This window comes from Mastigoproctus giganteus, chromosome 7 (genome assembly GCF_048544385.1).
Source record: "Mastigoproctus giganteus isolate SK-2022 chromosome 7, ASM4854438v1, whole genome shotgun sequence".
NCBI lineage: Eukaryota > Metazoa > Arthropoda > Arachnida > Uropygi > Thelyphonidae > Mastigoproctus > Mastigoproctus giganteus.
In genome coordinates, this window is record NC_143581.1 from 13,749,490 (window position 1) to 13,769,297 (window position 19,808).

The 19,808-nt window shown below is 38.9% G+C and overlaps 1 protein-coding gene across 1 annotated transcript in view; it reads right to left on the bottom strand.

The window, feature by feature from the left end:
• LOC150082532 (uncharacterized) overlaps positions 1-16,533 on the bottom strand; it is a 510,090-nt gene extending 493,557 nt beyond the window's left edge. The window contains exons 1-3 of the mRNA XM_090377831.1: positions 16,444-16,533; positions 5,423-5,633; positions 441-567 (exon numbers count right to left, since the gene is read on the bottom strand). Coding sequence (XP_090233957.1) covers positions 441-567; positions 5,423-5,632 — 337 coding nt within the window. The 5' untranslated portion in view covers position 5,633; positions 16,444-16,533. The remainder of the gene's footprint in view (positions 1-440; positions 568-5,422; positions 5,634-16,443) is intronic.
• Between the last annotated feature and the right edge of the window lie 3,275 nt (positions 16,534-19,808).

Genomic DNA, 19,808 nt, shown 5'->3' on the forward strand with positions numbered 1-19,808 from the left:
AGCTGTGAGATTTGGGTCATAAATAAGAAAGATGCACACAAACTAGAAGCAGTACAAATGAGATTTTTAAGACTATTATTAGGCTTTACAAGACTAGACCACCAAAGAAATTTAGATATCCATGAGAAATTAAAAGTAGATAACATAGTAAATGACATAAAACGGTATCAGGAAAAATGGATCAGCCACATAGAAAGAATGAACCCAGACCGGATCCCAAAATTAGCCTTTAACTACAAACCTACAGGCAAGAGAGATGTTGGTCGACCAAGACAATGATGGCAAGATCAAGACCACCTTCAAGAGCTACAACGGAAGAGGTCTTAAAAGACCTACGCCGGACGAAGTTCATGATGAAGTTTACTTTTGTATAACATACTCTTTGCATACACAAGATTTCTAAAAAAAGAAAAAAAGTATGAAAAGGCTATTCAGCTTACCAATAAAATCTACAGAAGATATGTTTCTTGATAGTTGGCTTAGATCAGTTTTTTGAACTGCTGCTTCCTTATTAGGAATATAATACGAAGAATTTCTTGCATTTTTCTCAGCACACACCTTTTGAAACTATGATAAAAAAAAAAAAAAAAAAAAAAAATGAGCAGATCTGTTTAAAGAATTGATAATTCGGTAATTTCTGATTATCTTTCCAATTATAAGACTGCTCCAATAATACAGCAGATAATAGTTATGGGATCTGGCTAATTATATTAAGTAATTTACATATACCAAGTTCAAAAAAAGTTTGAACTTGGTGTATACATTTGAAAAAATTATATCACATATTTTATTAATACAAGATTGTTGTGCCACTGGCTAACTACTGATATTTCTAGTATGATCATGAACAGAGAATCTTCCAGAAGTGTTAATAATGCACAACCTTATTAACACTTCCAGGAAGTTCAAACAGAACCATGTTGGAATCAAAATAAAAATCCTTAGATGAATTGTAGGGTGACTACAAGGCAGGAGGAGGCAGAGAGTTGTAATTAATAGTTACTCTAGATAACAAACTAACATAAGAAGTGGAGTTGCCCAAAGATCAGTACAGGGACCACTACTGCTTTTGACTTTTTTTTAAATGGTATTGATAAAGGGATATAAGGTGTAATGAAAACATTTGCAGAGAATGTCAAGATCAGTACAGTAGTTCATGATTAACACTAAGTAGCTGTTTGTTTGTTTGTTATTTGGTTTTTAGGAGCATTAGCAACTAAGGCCATATTGCTCCGGGATATGCGGTAGTCATTCCCTGACCTTTCCGCATCCTCCGTATTTGGTGGTGACGGGCTCGAAACCCGGTCTAATCAAGAAGCGTGTGCTATGCACTGCTGCTCCTTCCCACCTGGCTACGGAGGCACCTACACTAAGTAGCACTTCTTAGGACAAATAAAACAGACTTCAGGGATGGTCAGAAAAGTGGCAGCTATATTTTATGCAGCAAAATGCAGTCTTACACTTTGGGAATTGCAACCTCAGAATAATTTATACACTTGGAGGGAATGAGTTAAAATCAGTAGAGGGAGAAGGGATTTAAAAATGATAATACGGTCAGAAGTGAAGTTCCAAGCAGTATAGACAGGCAGCAAGAATGGCATGGTGTCCTCTCTACAATTCATTGAACATTTGCTTGTAGAGATAAGGAGGTCATAATCCATTGTATAAGGCAATTGTAAGACTGCATTTGGAACATGTTTAAATAAGGAAACCACACCCATAAAAAAAAAGACATTTCTTGAAAGGGTCCAAAGATCAATAGTTATGCCATTCATATATTTATCCATCCTAAAATGAGGCTGTCAGATCTGTATGCAGCACTCGAGATGTAGCTTAATCTTTCTCACATACAGCAGAAAAAAACTCCTGTATATCACTGACAAAACCCCATAAGCTGTGCTAGCAAGCCATCTGCACTGCTCAAATGGGCTGTTTTGCCAGTTCATGGGGTTTCATATCTGACTGCACAGTTGGTATTTTAACATGGGAATACTCCTACCCATACATATCGATGGTTCAATTGTTGATGATTCTGCTCAGTTAGCTGACAAACTGAATAAGTATTTTGCATCTACATTCACACATGAAGAATTCTGTAGGGAAGTGGAGGCCAGAAGCTTATCAAACTCTAACGGGGAGTTAAATGATTTTGTAATAACTGAGAGCAAGTTGAAGGTAAACATAAGAAAGGCACCTGGGGTGGATGGGATCTATCCAGTTATGTTAAAGGAGGCAGCAAATGAAGTAAGCAGGCCCTGAGCCATGATTATGAGGGCATCCTTGGACTCAGGGGAGGTCCCCATAGACTGGAGATGTGTAAATGTATCCCCAATTCACAAAGGGGTTCAAAAGGTGGCACAAATAATTATAGACCTCTTAGTTTAACTTCTGTTTGAGGGAAAATAATGGAGTCAGTGTTTAAAAGAGCACTATACGATCATCTAAACAAGGATGCAGTTATAGTTCAGACACAGCATGGATTTGTTAAGGAGAAGTCTTGTCTGGCCAATCTGATTGGATACTACAAATGTGGTTACAAAGGAACTGGATGCAAAAAATAATTTTGATATCATAGTAATAGTAATAATAATAGTAATCATGGCGTGTGATGCAAGAAAGCAAGCATATGAGCTGATGTAGCATCAGCCAAAAAAAAAAAAAAAAATTCACACAACCATTCCCTCTAAATGTTTGTCCAGTTCCTCCTTAAATTTATTTAACCTATCAACTTCCACAATGACAGATGGAAATTTGTTCCAGCAATTAACCACCAGTTGGCTAAAGGCAAATTTCCACACGTCTATTCTACAGCTGTCTTTCCTCAATTTGAATTTATGCCCCCTTAGGTTCGCAATCTCAACAAGTGGAAGAATCCCATCAGAATTCAGCGGGCTCAACCCATTCAAGGCCTTATACACCTCAATCAGATCACCTCGCAGGTGCTTAGTCTCCAGCCGCTGCAATGTGCAGATCTTAAGCCTCTCTTGGTAAGAGGATCCCTTCATTCCCCTCACCAATCTTGTTGCCCTTCTCTGTACAACCTCAAGCAAATCTACATCCTTCCTAAAATGAGGCCTCCAGACCTGTACACAGTACTCAAGGCGTGGCCTGACCATTGCCTTATACAGAGGGACAATCATCTCCTTTTCCCTGCTAGCAAAATTCCTGTATATCGTTGACAAAACCTCATATACTTGGATTTTAGAAAAGCATTTGATACTGTTGCACGTGGAAGACTACTTTTCAAATTGAAGCAGTATGGCACTAAGGGCAAGTTGCTGCTATGGATAAAGGGATGGTTGAGTGGGAGAAGCCAGAGAGTGGTAATCAATGGACACTGCTCTTCGTGGGCTGGTGTTATTAGTGGTATCCCCCAGGGTCCGTGTTTGGCCCATTGTTGTTTTCTGTATTTATCAATGATATCGATGAAGGTATATCAGGCTTAATGTCCAAGTTTGCAGATGATATGAAGGTTGGTGGGGTTGTTAATGACAGTATGGAACGTACACTACTGCAACAGGATGTGGAAAACTTGAGCAGATGAGCTACAAGTGGCAACTGAAGTTTAACGCTGACAAATACAAAGTGCTACGTATGGGTAGCAGTAACCCCAGAGTAACATACCAACCGTGTAGTACTACACTCGGGGTAGTGGAAAATGAAAAAGATCTGGGGTAATTGTGTAGTCAGATATGAAGTTTTCTGAGCAGTGCAAAGAGGCTGCAAGAGTAGCTCATGGGGTCTTGTCAATGATATATATGAATTTTGTTAGCTGGGATAAGGAAGTAATCATCCCCTTGTATAAGGCAATGGTCAGGGCACACCTTGAGTACTGCATACAGGTCTGGAGACCTCATTTTGGAAGGATGTAGAGTTGCTGGAACGAGTACAGAGAAGGGCAATAAGATTGGTAAGAGGAATAAAGGGGTTCTCTTATCAAGAGAGGCTTAAATTCTGCAAGTTTCAGCATCTGGAGATTAGACACCTGTGAGGTGATCTAACTGAGGTGTACAAGGCCTTGAATGGTTTCAGCAGGCTCAATGCTGATGAGATTCTTCCTCTTGCTCAGATTCCTCACCTGAAAGGGCATAAATTCAAATTGATGAAAGACATCTGTAGAATAGATGTGTGGAATTTTGTCTTTAGCTAGCAGGTGTGAATGCCTGAACAAACTTCCATCTATCATTGTGGAAGTTGACAGCTTAAATAAATTCAAGGCTGAACTAGACAAACTTTCACCCATCCATTCATGGATGGGTGAATCAGAAAGGTTTTTTTTTTGGCTGATGCTATATAAGTTTGCTTTCTTCCTCTACTAATGCTAATGTGCAATATGTTGCATTTGTCAATATTAAAAACTTTAACTGTCGCTTCCCAGCCAAACTATCTCATTTTAATAGCTCTTTTTGCAGTAGCCTATCCTGATTATTGCCATTAACCACTTTGCCAACCTTTTTTTTTTTTTTTTGTCCTCGCCTTTTCCCATTATTATATGGGGTTAGCGTTTTTAATGTTTTGGCATGCAATTTTTTACGGCCGGATGCCCTTCCTGACGCCAACCCTCACCCTTTATCCGGGCTGGGAATATGCAGTGGTCATTCCCTGACCTACCACATCCTCCATATTTGGTGGGTATTGGCTCGAACCCCGGTCTAATCAAGAAGCTGTGTACTATGCACTACTGCTCCTGCCCACCTGGCTACGGAGGCGCCACTTTGCCAACCTTTGTATCATCTGGAAATTTAGACAATAAGCTTGACATGATTTCATCAATATCAATAATAAATAGTGAAAACAGTTAGGGGCATTCACTGAACTCTGGGGGACTGCACTAATAACATTAGTCCAAGAGAAGTGTCCATTGATAACCACTCTGTCAACCATCCTTTTATATATATAGCAGTAATTTGTCCCTAACGCCACACTGCTCCAATTTGTACAGTAGTTTTTCATGCAGCTGTTGTTGTTATTTGATTTTTAGGAGCATTAGCAACTAAGGCCAAATTGCTCCGTGAATATGCGGTGGTTATTCTCTGACCTTTCCACATCCTCAGTATTTAGTGGTGACAGTCTAATCAAGAATTTTCATGCAGCTAAAGATGTTATTAAAAGGATAGTATTTGTCCTGATATTCCTTAAGTATAAAATTGTTATTATTAAAAAATTATCATCAAAAATAAAGACAGTTTTAAATATTTTTAAATGGAAAATTTATGACATTTTATTTTTAAGGAAAAAAAGTGAGAGCAATAATTATTATTTATTAATAACACAAACAGGTTTCATCAAATGTCATATCATAGTTTAATATCTTATGAGTTAAAGATTTAATTAAGATCAGCTTAAGTGCTTAAACTATATCAATTAAAATTATAACTATACATCATAAAGTTTTGATTTAAATAAACAAGTTCCTACTTACCAAAGTCCTAGGTGTAGACGATACATCAACGTCGTTTGGTTTCCACAAAGATCTCCGTTTTGCAGACCTTAGGGATTTGTTTGCAGTCAGATGAGTTTTCTGTTGCTTAGGTATTTCATAAAGATATGGAGTAAAGCTTTGTGATTCAGGACTTTTTTCAGATACTAAGTTCCGAAACAGGGTACGATAGGAGCTCTCTGTTTTGTTCATTCTTTAAAATAAACAAAATTTAAATATAATTAGCATAAATAACAGCAGTACATAATAATTAAAGAAATTACACTACTCTGATAACTAATGCATTATTTTGGAATTCTCTGGTGACCACAGTTTGACACTAGCTAATATAAGCCTTGATCAAGATAATGGTATGTGACAATGGGGTAAATCCTGTCTCTGGCACCATTTTTAGGGAACGGTGCATTTTTCACATGTAAGTTGGAACAAAAGAAAAGGGATGCCAAATTTAAGGTTAATCTCAGGTGACAAAAATCACTGCCTATGCAGAGCAAACTAAGACAAAACATGTAGCAATTCAATTAAGGATCTGAGTGAAATACCAAACACAGAGATCTCAGCGTTATATTCAACCCTAAACTCAGTTTCAAACACCATGTTGCAGACATTCACAACAAGGTTTGCAGATCAAGATTGCTTGCCAAACAACACCTCCATGTCACAGAGTCTGAGTAGACGCTCCAATACATATACTGGTTTCTGCAGCCAGTCATCACCTACGGTTCAGAAATCTGGGCATCGGCAATGAAAACGATGTTAAAAACTATTGCATCCGACGAGTACTGGCTTCTTTGGTAGGTCCTCTTCAAGCATAAACTGCTACCACTCACACATACTTCAGATAACACCCAACTTCAAAATTACAGAAAAGTCTCCAAACGGATATTCGCTCTCTGCTTGCTCGTGTCAGTTAAAATGATAGCGGGTGAAGTCAATACATTAAATTTTTGGCAGATGTGCAATTGGAGGATCCCCCCAAAATCCTTAGGAGCCCTCCCCTCTCTGCAGTCTGTGGCGCGGAGGCTCAGGATAGGGGATAGATTCCTGCCCATGGAGATGCTCCACAATGTCCAGGAAATGGATGTGGACTACAAAACGTTCATAGAGGACAAATCGTACAGAACACACATCATCAGGGAACAGCTTTCGACTTCAGCCAAGTGACTGCCATCGTCCTTTCATCGCTTTTCATGTTCTTTCATTTCCCATGTTAATATCAATTTTATATGTAAAATATGTAACTATACGTTTTATGTTTTATGTAATTTTTCCTGTATTAGTTACTTCATGTTAAACCCCTAGCATTGTTGCTGTTATGGGTATTATTGCATCAGGTAACCATGTAACCATTCACGGCCTGCAATAAAGATATTAATAATAATTCCAAATACAGTTATTCTATGAAAAACAATTTTTAATCCATTATTAGTTTTATTTCCTATATCAATTGCCCCAGGGGATAACATCTAGTGAGTATGAGTTTTGCAAACCAAGGGTCCTAAGCTAGATATCATCATTTTTGTCTTTCTTGCTTTCTTGGTGATTCCCTTCTACTTCTGACTCTGACTCTGACTCTCTCTCTCTCTCTCTCTCTCTCTCTCTCTCTCTCTCTCTCTCTCTCAGGGTAACGAGAGAATTTTTTTTTTTTTTTTGGCTGGTGCAGCATAAGCCTCAGGCTTCCTTGCACCAGCAAAGAGTTCTTTACCTATGTAAACTCTAGAACTAAAGGGATGAATCAGATTGGTCCACTGGATATTGATGGTTCAACTGTTGATGATTCTGCTCAGGTGATCTAACAAACTAAATGAGTATTTTGCATCTACATTCACCCATGAGGAGTTATTCAGGGAGGGGAATGCCAGAGGTGAGTTAAACTCTAGCAGTGAGCTGGATGATTTTGTAATAACTGAGAGGAAAGTGGAGTAGAAATTGTTGAAGATAAACATAAAAATGGCACCCAGGGTGGATGGAATCTATCCAGTTATATTAAAGGAGGCAGCAAAGGAAGTAAGCAAATCCTTAGACATAATTATGAGAGCTGCCTTGGACTTAGAAAAGGACTGCCATGAACTGGAGATGTGCAAATGTGACCCCAATTCACAAAGGAGGATCAAAGGGCAACACAAGTGACATAGACCTGTCAGTTTAACTTCTGTTCCAGGAAAATTAATGGAGGCACTGGTTAAAGAAGCACTGCAGGATCATCTAGACCAGTGGTCTCAAACTGGTGGCCCGCGGGCCGCATCCGGCCCCCAAAGCAATTTTACACGGCCCGCGAATACATTTCAATTATGTATTTGTTGTAAATACGGTGCTTATATTCACTCTCATTTTGTTAAAATGAAAAAAATTCCGGCCTGTCAGCTGCTTTCAGATCGTGCATTCAGCCCGCATGCAATTTGAGTTTGAGACCACTGATCTAGACAAGACTTCAGTTATAGCTCAGACACAGCATGGTTTTGTTAAGGGAAAGTCTTGCATGACCAATTTGATTGGATACTATGATATGGTCACAAAGGAACTAGATGCCAGGAATAACTTTGTATCATATTTTTGGATCTTAGAAAGGCTTTTGATACTGTTGCACAAATTGGAGCAGTGTGGCATTGGAGGCAAATTGCTGCTATGGATAAAGGAATGGTTGAGTGGGAGAAGACAGAGAGTGGTAATCAATGGACACTGCTCATCGTGGACTAATATTATTAATGGAGTCCCTCAGGGTTCAGTATTGGGTCCATTGTTGTTTTCAGTATTTATAAATGATATTGATGATGGTATATCAAGCTTAATGTCCAAGTTTGCAGACGATAAGAAGGTTGGCAGGGTTGTTAAGGACACTAATGACAGTACGCTGCTGTAACAGGATCTAGGAAAGTTGAGCAGATGGGCTGAGAACTGGAAAATGAAGTTTAACATTGACAAATGTAAAGTACTACATATGGGAAGCAGCAACCCCAGAGTGATGTATCAACTCTGTGGTACTACACTGACATTGGTAGAGAACAAAAAGGACCTGGGAGTAATTGTGCAGGCAGATATGAAGTTTTCTGAGCAGTGCAGACGGTCTGCAAGAGTAGCTCATAGTGTCTTGTCAATGATATACAGGAATTTTTCTAGCAGGGATAAGGAGTGATTATCCCGTTATATAAGGCAATGGTCCGGCCAAACCTTGAGTACTGTATACAGGTCTGGAGGCCTCATTTTAAGAAGGATGTAGAGCTGTTCGAACGACTACCGAGAAGGGCAACAAGATTAGTGAATGGAACAAATGGGTTGCTCTTATGAAGAAAGGCTTAAATTTTGCAAATTACAGTGTCTGGAGACTAGGCATCTGCGAGGTGCCTAGTCTCCAGACACTGGTTGAGGTGTGTAAAGCCTTGAATGGTTTGAGCATGCTCAATGCTGATGGAATTCTTCCTCTTGCTCAGAATAATCATTTGAGAGGGCATAAATTCAAATTGAGGAAAGACAGATGTAGGATAGATGTGCGGAAGTTTGCCTTTAGCCAGCAGGTGGTTAGTTGGTGGAACAGACTTCCATCCTTTGTTGTGGAGGTTGATAGCCTAAATAAATTTAAGGCTGAGCTGGACAGGTACTTGGAACGAACAGAGGGGTGAAATGGGAGCGTGTTTTTTTTTTTTTTTGGCTGATGCTGCATAAGCTTGCTTTCTTGCAGCATATGCCTCTACTAATGCTAATATGGCTAATTATAATAAAAATTTACATCATAACACCATTACAGTTATGAGCATGTAGTTTTGTTACCTATAATACTATGTTATAATTAGTAGAGCTTGATATACAGGGTGTCTCAAAAATATTGGTACAAACGTTTAGGGGAGGTAGGTAACAGCTAAAGGAATGTGAATCGCATAGGAACCCATAAGCGGAAACGTCACCGTAAGTCGGTACATGGCGCTGTTCATCTGTTTGCGAGAGGGAAAATTTATGTTTAACTCATTCAAGCAGTAGTTGCCGCACAAAGAGCATGCATCGATATACGAACTGTGAGCTGGTAGACGTGCACCTAGTGTATGGATTAGCAGAGGGCCCACACGGTGCGTGCCCCCATGTGGCACAACATCGCTTTGCAATAAATGTCTGGGCAGGTATGGTCGGTGACTGCTTAGGCGGCCCATACCTGTTACCATCCCGCATGAACTCTGCTAAATATCGGATCTTTCTTGAACAAGTTCTACCAGGGTTACTTGACGATGTTCCAGCAAATGTGAGACGCAACATTTGGTTTCAACATGATGGGGCGCCTGCCCATTATGAAAAGTGTGTTCGTGACCATTTGAACAGGCGTTTTGGGCATCGATGGATTGGCCGTGGTGGACCTGTTGCCTGGCCCCCACGCTCACCTGATTTAACGAGCCTTGATTTCTTTCTCTGGGGGCCCTCAAATCTATCATGTATGAATCGCCTGTGTAGACGGAAATGGATCTCATGGCGAGACTCTTCTGCGTTGCTGCTACTGTCAAAGAAACTCTAGATGTGTTCGATCATGTCCGCCAATCCATGCTGCATTGGTGTCACACATGCGTCGCGTCTCATGGTTCAACCTTCGAGTATCTGTTGTAACATCATGAAATGCACCCATCTCGTACTCCATTGTTAATATTATGTCAAATAAATGTTTGCCACTAATTACTGTCTTGTGTCATTTCTGCTTCTTGTGCCTCTGCTACTACTTTCCCGTGACGTTTCCGGTTATGGATTCCTATGCGATTCGCATTCCTTTAGATGTTACCTACCTCCCCTAAACGTTTGTACCAATATTTTTGAGACACCCTGTATTTGCTAAATAATCTAAGGAGACTACCAAATAAATTTTCTCTGTGGTATGTTGTTAAATTTCAGGATTGAAATCCAGAGATCCTACTAATGTGTGACAAGTGCTGAAACTACTAACTATCAATGAAGAATAATATATAAATTTCCAGTTAGTTTTGATATGACTGAAGCCAGAAGAGTTTACATATTCAATGTGTCTGCATACATATTGAATTAAGGGCAGCAAGATTTTCAGCAGCATAGTTCCCAATGGGCAAAGCATTTTTTGTAGGAATATACAGGCTTGAATGAGCAACCTACTTGTATCCAAACAAGCTAACCACAGCCAACTCAAAAGAGGATAAGAAAGTTCAAAAGAATAAAAGTTCGCACAATAAGTTATATTTAACAGATGTCTTTGTTAAATCTTTGTGAATCATGACAACATTTCCAGCATGAGTCACAAGTTCACTGCTTGATTAGCACGTGGCATGTATTCTAAGTTCTATCTAAGATCAGCCTAGTAGACAAACCAAGCTTAACAGATGATTCTTTTCTTTACCCTAATGCAAGGAGTGCACCAATCTCATATTAAAACTCGGTGCATTACTAGAAGAATGAACCTCTGAATAAACAGGCACTTGCCCTAGAAATAAATGTAAATGGGAGCTCCTTGGGGATGCAAGTCTTGTGACCTGGCAAGTAATGCACCCAAATTCAGGTTCCAGAACATAAAAGTGAAGTGCATACTGCTCTGGTTGAAGGAGATTTAGTTTTATTGGTGAAGACTTCCCTCAACATGAATTGTTGAGGAGGCTTCCATCCTGCAGTGGGTTGATAATGGCTGCACTTTACTTTTTTACTTTTTATTGTCAGGGAAAAGGGTAACTTTTTTGCAATAAAGATAGGTACACTAGAACCAGGGTGTGTTTGTGGGGAGCAACAATTGATGATGTCAGAGATATTGTCATATCTTAAGGGGGGGGGGTAAAGAATGCATTATTATTCATGTAGAGACTAATGATATCAAACATGACCTGACAATCTGTTGGATGAATATAGGACCATGCTGAAAAAATTCCACAAGTTAGGTCAGAATGTGTACCTGTTTGCTGTTGTTGTTGTTGTTTGGTTTTTAGGAGCATTAGCAACTAAGGCCATATTGCTCCAGGATATGCGGTGGTCATTCCCTGACCTTTCCGCATCCTCCGTATTAAGTGGTGACAAGCTCGAACCCCAGTCTAATCTAGAAGCGTGTACTACATGCTGCTGCTTCTTCCCACCTGGCTACGGAGGCGCCGTACCTGTTTGTGATTCTGCATAGACAATAGCAGGGATTATATGCTGAAACCCTGTAGATTAACTCAAGACTTGAGGGACTGTGCAAGGCTTTGGGGGTGGGAGTTTTTATCATTGTCGCCCACACATATATAGAAGGAATCTACCTTGTAGAGATGGTATTCATTTGAACAAAGATGGTGCAAGAGTTTTTGCCAGTATCATACAGGATACCTTAAAGGTTTGGGGAAACTAATACTTGGAGGGATGAATATAGACCCTGAAGACCTGGGTCAAAATAACGCTTTCACATATCAAGAATTCTTGTTGTTGCTGCAGCAGCCAATGTTGACAAGGTGTTCTGGGTGGGAGGGAACAACACTTCAGATGTTGTTATTTGGTTTTTTAGGAGCATTAGCAACTAAGGCCATATTGCTCCGGTGCGGTGGTCATTCCCTGACCTTTCCGCATGTTCCGTATTTGGTGGTGACGGGCTCGAACCCCGGTCTAATCAAGAAGGGTGTGCTACGCACTGCTGCTCCTTCCCACCTGGCTACGGAGGCGCCTACAACACTTCAGATGAATGAGAAGATAAAGCCAAGGAAACAAGCCTAAATAACATCAAGGGGTATGTCAGGGTAGTAAACTATAGAAGAATACTCTGAACCATGTCTATAATAATGTCAGGAGTGTTGTCAATAAAATGTGCGAATTTGAACTCCTGATTAGGATAACTAATGCTGACATAATAATGGTTAACAGAAACATGTTGCCACCCAGAATTTGGGGAATACGAGTTCCACAATAGTACGTATAATGTACTGTATTTAGGAAAGATGGAGACAATAGAAAGAGCAGTGGGGGGTTATACTTCTTATCAAAAGTAGACTGAGGACAAAAAGGGCTTTGCTGAGTCAAAGTTACAACTACCACCAAATCTGTGTGGTGTGAGTTAGTTGGAAGCAAAAGTATAATGCGAGTGTGAGTAATCTACAGACCAAAGGATTGTGAAGAATATGATGAGCGTTACATACAGATGGAATAGGCAAAAAAGTGTAAATGTCTTATTATGGATGACTTCAATCTGCCCCTAACTGATCACAATAAGTGGGAAGGACACTCACCATGGAGAACAAAATTTTTAAATAAACTAGATCATTATTATTATTTATACCAGCATAGAGAAATGCTAGGGGTAAGAATATTCCAGACATCAATATCACTCACAAATTAAATCATATAATAGAGCTTACAATACAGGAATCATTAACAAGTAAGGTCACAAAGTCATTAACTGGAAGACAAAGACTGTTGCAGCAGTTAAAAGGCGCTGGTTTTAATTTCAAAAAATGGAACTATAACAGTTTAAGGCACCACATGACATCTATTAATTGAGCGGACTGCAGAAAGAGAGCAAATACATTAGAATTATGGAATATCTTTAAAGCAATAATCACAGAAGCCACAAATGCTTCTGTGATTAAGTGTATAAAGCTACAAGTTGATCTGTAATAGTATCAGAGATAAGGTTACAGTGGCAACCTCAGTATAAGAAAGCACCAGCTAAGAGAGCAAAGAAAGGGGACAAGGAGTTTTTCATGTATGTGTAATAGTACCAGTACAAAGAAGAAAACAAATCAGATCAGACCCTTGTGAACTAGGTGTGAAAGAGTCTCAGATAACCTAGCTGAGTTGCTGATTATTTGAAGAGGTACTCTGCATTGGTCTTTACTGAGGAAAGACCTTCAATGAAAGTGAGGCTGGGACATATGAAATTAGTGATGCCAATATTACAAATAACTGTTTATAAGAAAAATTTTCGAGCCTAAAGGCAAGTAAGAGTTCTGGAGTTGATGGTATTTACCCATTAATGTTGAGGGAGGTGGCCAGAGAGTGTATCAAACCACTCAGGTTAATTATGAGGACATCACTGGACTCAAGAGATATTCCTATGGATTGGAGAAGTGCCAATATATAAAGGTGGTTCTAAGAGAAAACCTTGGAGACAATGATTAAGAGTAAAAGGGATCCATTTAGACAGAAATGACATTCTGAAGGACAACACATGGTTTTGTTAAGGGAAAATCATGTTTACCTAACCTGGTAGGTTTTTTTGACACTAACTCATGAGCTGGACATAGGGAACAATTTTGATATAGTTTATTTGGACTTTAGCAAGGCATTTGATTCAGTCCCTCATGAGAGGTTACTATATAAGCTGAAACATGTTGGGATTATTGGAAGATTCTAAAATGGATTGCTGGGTGGCTGCACAGCAAAAGGCAGAGGGTTGTGATTAATGGATTATTAATGGATATTCTTCAGATTGTTGTAACGTCATATCATGCCCCTAAGGATCAGTTCTTGGACCACTGTTGTTTCTGATTTTCATAAACAACATCAATGAAGGGATAGAGTACAAAATGTAACTATTTGCAGATGATGTAAAGATTGGGAAAGTCGCTAATGATCAGTGCCAATCACCACTCCTTCAAGATGACTTGAACAGGCTTCAAGAATGATCAGAAAAGTGGCAGCTATCTTTTATTGCAGCAAAATGCAAGGTCTCATGCTTGGAGAATATCAACTCTGCCAAGAGTGCAAGTCGAATTAAAAAGGGCAGAAGAAGAAAGGGATCTGGAAGTTATGATATGGCAATATGAAGTTCTCTGAGCAGTGTAAACAGACAGTCAAGAAAGCAGCGGTGTCATTTCAATGATTTATTGAAACAATATCCCAGAGATAGAAAGTCATAATTCCACAAATAAAGCAATTGTAAGACTGCATTCTTAATACTGTATCCAAGTATGGAGATCTCACTTGAAAAAAGACACTGAGCTTCTTGTAATTGTCCAAAGACGGTCAACTCACTTGGTTAGATTGGCAAAATGGCAGCCTACAAGGAAAGACTTTGAATATGTGGGCTACAAAGCTTAGCAACCAGACACCTTAGAGGAAACCAGAATGAAGTTTATAAGGCTCTGAGAGGGGCTAATAAAATAAATGAAGTTGTAATTTTCACCCTTATTTAGAATTCCAGAACTAGGAACCATAAATTCAAATTACAGGGGAAGAGGTTTAGAATGGACTGTAAGAAGTTTTCTTTTAACAAGCAAATTGTTGATTACTGGAACAAGTTGCCACCGCAGGTACTAAGGCTGACAGTTTGAAGAAATTCAAAGGTCAACCAGATAGTTGCTTATCCAGTTAACCTTTTTGAGGAAAAAATTATCTACTTGAGGAGGTAAGCACATAAATTGTATTTTCTTATCTATTTCTTTAACTTTTTTGTTTGGCCTGTGCACACAGCACAAGCCTGTGGTTTCCTTGCACTACATTGCTAACACTAATGTCTTTAAATATTACATATGTGAATACCATAAACAAGTAGAATCTCCTTAGATTTAATTATGGCTAGTTAACACAAATGGAAAAAATAATTTTGACAATCATATACTTAGATTTCAGAAAGACTTTAGATACTGTTTCACATGACGGACTGCTGCACACAAATTAGAGCAGTGTGGCATTAAGGGTAAATTACTGCCATGAATAATGGAATGATTAAGCATAAGAAACCAGAGAATGGTTATCAACTGCTCTTCTTGGACTAATGTTATTAGTGGAGTTCCTCAGCATTCAGTGCTAGGCCCATTTGGATTGGAGATTTTCGGTATTTTTTAACAATATTAATGAAAACGTATCAAGTTTAACAGCTAAATTTGCTGATGATACAAAGGTGAGCAGTGTGGTTAATGACAATAATCATAGTATGCTATTCCAATAACACCTGGATAAATTAGGTAGATAGGCTAGAAAGTGGCAGTTGAGGTTTAACATTGATAAATGCAAATGATAATACATTTGGGCAGCATAAGTAAAAATATCAACTAGGGTAGTACCACACTCAAAGTAGTGGAGAATAAAAAAGAAGTAGGAATAATTGTACAGCACAACATGAAATTCTCTAAGCATTACAAATAGACTGCTAAGGCAACTCATGCTTCTCTCAATGATACACAGGAATTTTGTCAGCAGGGTGGTCAAAGAGGTAATTATTCCAGTATAAAAACAATGCTTGTCAAAGGAAGGTTTTTTAGAGGTTTTCAAACTGCATAAAGGTTTGTAATACAAATTTCTGGAAGGATATACATCTGCTGTGATGAGTGCAGAGAAGAGCAGCAAAATTAGTCAGAGGCATAATAGGGTACTCTTATCAAGAACGACTTGAGTTCTGGAAACTAGGCACTTGTAAGGAGAGCTTATATATGCCATCCAACAGTGAACTATCTCAAATAGTATAAACAAGGGGGCATAAATTTAAAACAGAAAAGGATGGTTGTAAAACGAATGTATAAATTTGTCTCCAGCCAGAGAGTACTGATTGTTAGAACAAAGTTGTCGCTGTGTTTTTTTTTAATGAAACCACACACATGAAAGGTATTAGAACTTATAGTACTTAGTACCGTATATAGGGTGACAAGATGAAAGAAGATAACTTTCATCTATCATAATAAAGTTTCTTTGTTTAAAGAATTTTTAAGTAAATAAATTATTTTATTTCTGAATTACCACTATAGCAAACTGAATCAGAAGCATAAAATAGTCGTCAACCTCACTTTATACTAGTAAACAGATGCGATGAAGGCATTTCGTTACGTGATCAAATATAATGAAATACATATATAATTTTCTTTAATTTAGCATATTTCCACGTCATTTTGCATTGAATTATATGTTAATTTATGAAATAACATTCTCTAATTAAATTACCTCAAGACAGACAGATTATTTCAGTGCACCATAAAAGATAACTAGATTACAGATAACACTTTTATGCACTCACACGAAGTAGAAATGAAATTTACTTTAAAAACTCGCTTAAATTAGTTTAAGACAAATAAATATTATAAGTTTCACTTAAACATTAAGATCAAAGGCACCCTTACTTTAAGAATACAGTAATATTTATGATGTCAATCTGACTAACAAGACAACTTTCAAAGTTCCCACCACATTGCTATCAATAACAGCTAACGCAAACAGGTGTCAGTTTTGCAAAGAAATTTTATCAGAAAAAAAAAAAGTGTGGTGGAAAATGGTGAATTAAAGAAGACACGAAAAAAAAGCTGACAATTAAATATAAATCTATTCCAATAAACAAATACCCTTTTTTCTTTCTTTTCAAAAAAATTACACATTAACAATTCATTCACCTTTCCAAATATTTAAACCTTACGGTAGTGTAGACGATATACAGTAATCACATTACTCATACACCAGGTGGAAATCGTCTGAGCTCGAATCCCTTCAATGGATGAGGAAATTTTCAGAGGCAGTTTTAGCATTAGCATTAGCATTAGCATTAGTAGAGGCATTTGATGCAAGAAAGCAAGCTTATGCAGCATCAGCCAAAAAAAAAAAAAAAAAACCCACTTCCACTTCACCCCTCTGTTCGTTCAAAATACCTGTCCAGCTGAGCCTTAAACTTATTTAGGCTATCAACCTCCACCACAAGGGATGGAAGTCTGTTTCTGTCTTTCCTCAATTTGAATTTATGCCCTCTCAGGTGATTTTTCTGAGCTAGAGGAAGAATCCCATCAGCATTGAGCATGCTTAAACCATTCAAGGTTTTATACACCTCTATCAGATCACCTCGCTGGTGCTTAGTCTCCAGACACTGTAATTTGCAAAACTTAAGCCTTTCTTCGTAAGAGCACCCCTTTGTTCCATTCACTAATCTTGTTGCCCTTCTCTGTACTCGTTCCAGCAGCTCTACATCCTTCTTGAAATGAGGCCTCCAGACCTGTATACAGTACTCTAGGTGTGGCCTGACCATCGCCTTATACAATGGAATAATCACCTCCTTATCCCTGCTGGAAAAATTCCTGTATATCATTGACAATACTCCATAAGCTACTCTTGCAGCCCGTCTGCACTGCTCAGAGAACTTCATATCTGCCTGCACAACCACCCCCAAGTCCCTTTCATTCTCTACCACTGTCAGTGTAGTACCACAGAGTTGATACGTTGCTCTGTTTCCCATATGTAGTACTTTACATTTGTCAATGTTAAACTTCATTTGCCACCTCTCAGCCCATCTGCTCAACCTTTCCAGATCCTGTTGCAGCAGCATAGTGTCAGTAGTGTCCTTGACAACCCTGCCAACCTTTGTATCGTCTGCAAACTTGGATATTAAGCCCGATATACCATCATCAATATCATTTATAAATACAGAAAACAATAATGGACCCAACACTGAGCCCTGAGGGACTCCACTAATAACATCAGTCCACGATGAGCAGTGTCCATTGATTACCACTCTCTGACTTCTCCCCCTCAACCACCCCTTTATCCATAGCAGCAATTTGCCTCCAATGTCACACTGCTCCAATTTGTGTAGCAGTCTTCCATGTGCAACAGTATCAAAAGCCTTTCTAAGATCCAAGTATATAATATCAAAGTTATTCCCTGCATCCAGTTCTTTTGTGACTGCATCATAGTATCCAATCAAGTTGGTCAGGCAAGACTTCCCCTTAACAAAACCATGCTGTGTCTGAGCTATAACTGAAGTCTTGTCTAAATGATCCTGGAGTGCTTCTTTAACCAGTGCCTCCATTAATTTTCCTGGAACAGAAGTTAAGCTCACAGGTCTATAATTACTTGTGTCAGCCTTTGATCCTCCTTTGTGAATTGGGGTCACATTTGCACATTTCCAGTCTATGGGTACCCCCCCTGAGTCCAAGGAAGCTCTCATAATTATGGCTAAGGGTTTGCTTACTTCCTTTGCTGCCTCCTTTAATATAACTGAATAGATCCCATCCACCCCGGGTGCCTTTCTTGTGTTTATCTTCAACAGTTTCTCCTCCACTTCACTCCCAGTTATTTCAAGATTCTGTAGCTTACTGCTTGAATTGAATACACCTCTGGCATTCCCCTCGCTGAATAACTCCTCATGTGTGAATGTCGATGCAAAATATTCATTTAGTTTGTTAGCTACCTGAGCAGGATCATCAACAGTTGACCCATCAATATCAAGTGGACCAATCTGATTCATCCCCTTCCTTCTAGAGTTTACATAAGTAAAGAACTCTTTGCTGTTTTTCTTTGCATCCCTTGCCAAGGATTTCTCGTAATCTGCCTTCGGCTGCCTAACCTCCTTTGTAACTTGGTTGCATATCAACTTGTATCTATCATAGGCTTCTGTGTCATGTGTTAATTTGTATGTATCCCATGCATTTTTCTTCTCTGCCATATGCCTCATTAGTTCATCTGACATCCATTTTGGCCTAAACCTTGAACAATATTTCTTAGTTGGTATGTAAAGCCTAGTAGCTTCCAAGATAAGTTCTTTGAATGCTTCCCATTTTGAATTTGCTGTTGGTAACTTCATCAGTTGGTCCCACTGTATAGAATTTAAATACTGTCTGAGTCCATCGTAGTCGCCTTTACGGAAGCAATACCCCTTTCCTTTACCCCTAATGGTAGTTACCTCTTTGAGTAAATCCCACTTCAGCACACTGTGATCACTGCCACCTAGTGGTTCATTTATCTGCAGATTCTTAATGCATGAAGAATCACTGCTGATAATCAAATCAAGAGTATTACTCCCTCTAGTTGCCTCCCGAACATGCTGATGTAGAAAACAATCATCCAATAAATGCACAAAAGCCCTGCTAGTGTGTGAGTAACCAGCCCCCAAATTCCAGTCAATATCTGGGAAATTAAAATCTCCCATTATAAGACACTCTGATTTACTGGCCCACTCTATTTCCCTGTACAGTTCCTTATTATACTCATCAGAGTCATTAGGCCTATAGCACACTCCTACTCTCAATTTTGATCTCCCAATGTTTATGTCACACCAAACTGACTCCACACTGCACTGTCCAGCGATGTCGACTGGCTTCACTTCCTTGGATTTTATGTATTTCTTAACTAATAGCATAACCCCTCCTCCCTTCCTATCCTGTCTATCCTTTCTGTGGACGTTGTACTCCCCAAATTGCAGTTCTGCATCCCTGATTTCTGTGTGACACCACGTCTCTGATATCCCAACAATATCTGCCTTCGATGTTTTGAGCAATACCTCAAATTCATCAAATTTATTTACTAAACTCCTAGCATTGGTGTACACGCAAGTATACCTGCACCTGTTTCTATTCTTAGCTACCCTAACACAACCCATGTGTTTACTTGTACCGCAATGGCTCCCAGCAGTCTCTGAAATATCATGCATCTTGTTTTTCAGGCTTCTGCTCATTCTAATAGCTCATTCTAAATGTTTTTCCACAATGTGGTTGAGTTCGTCGGT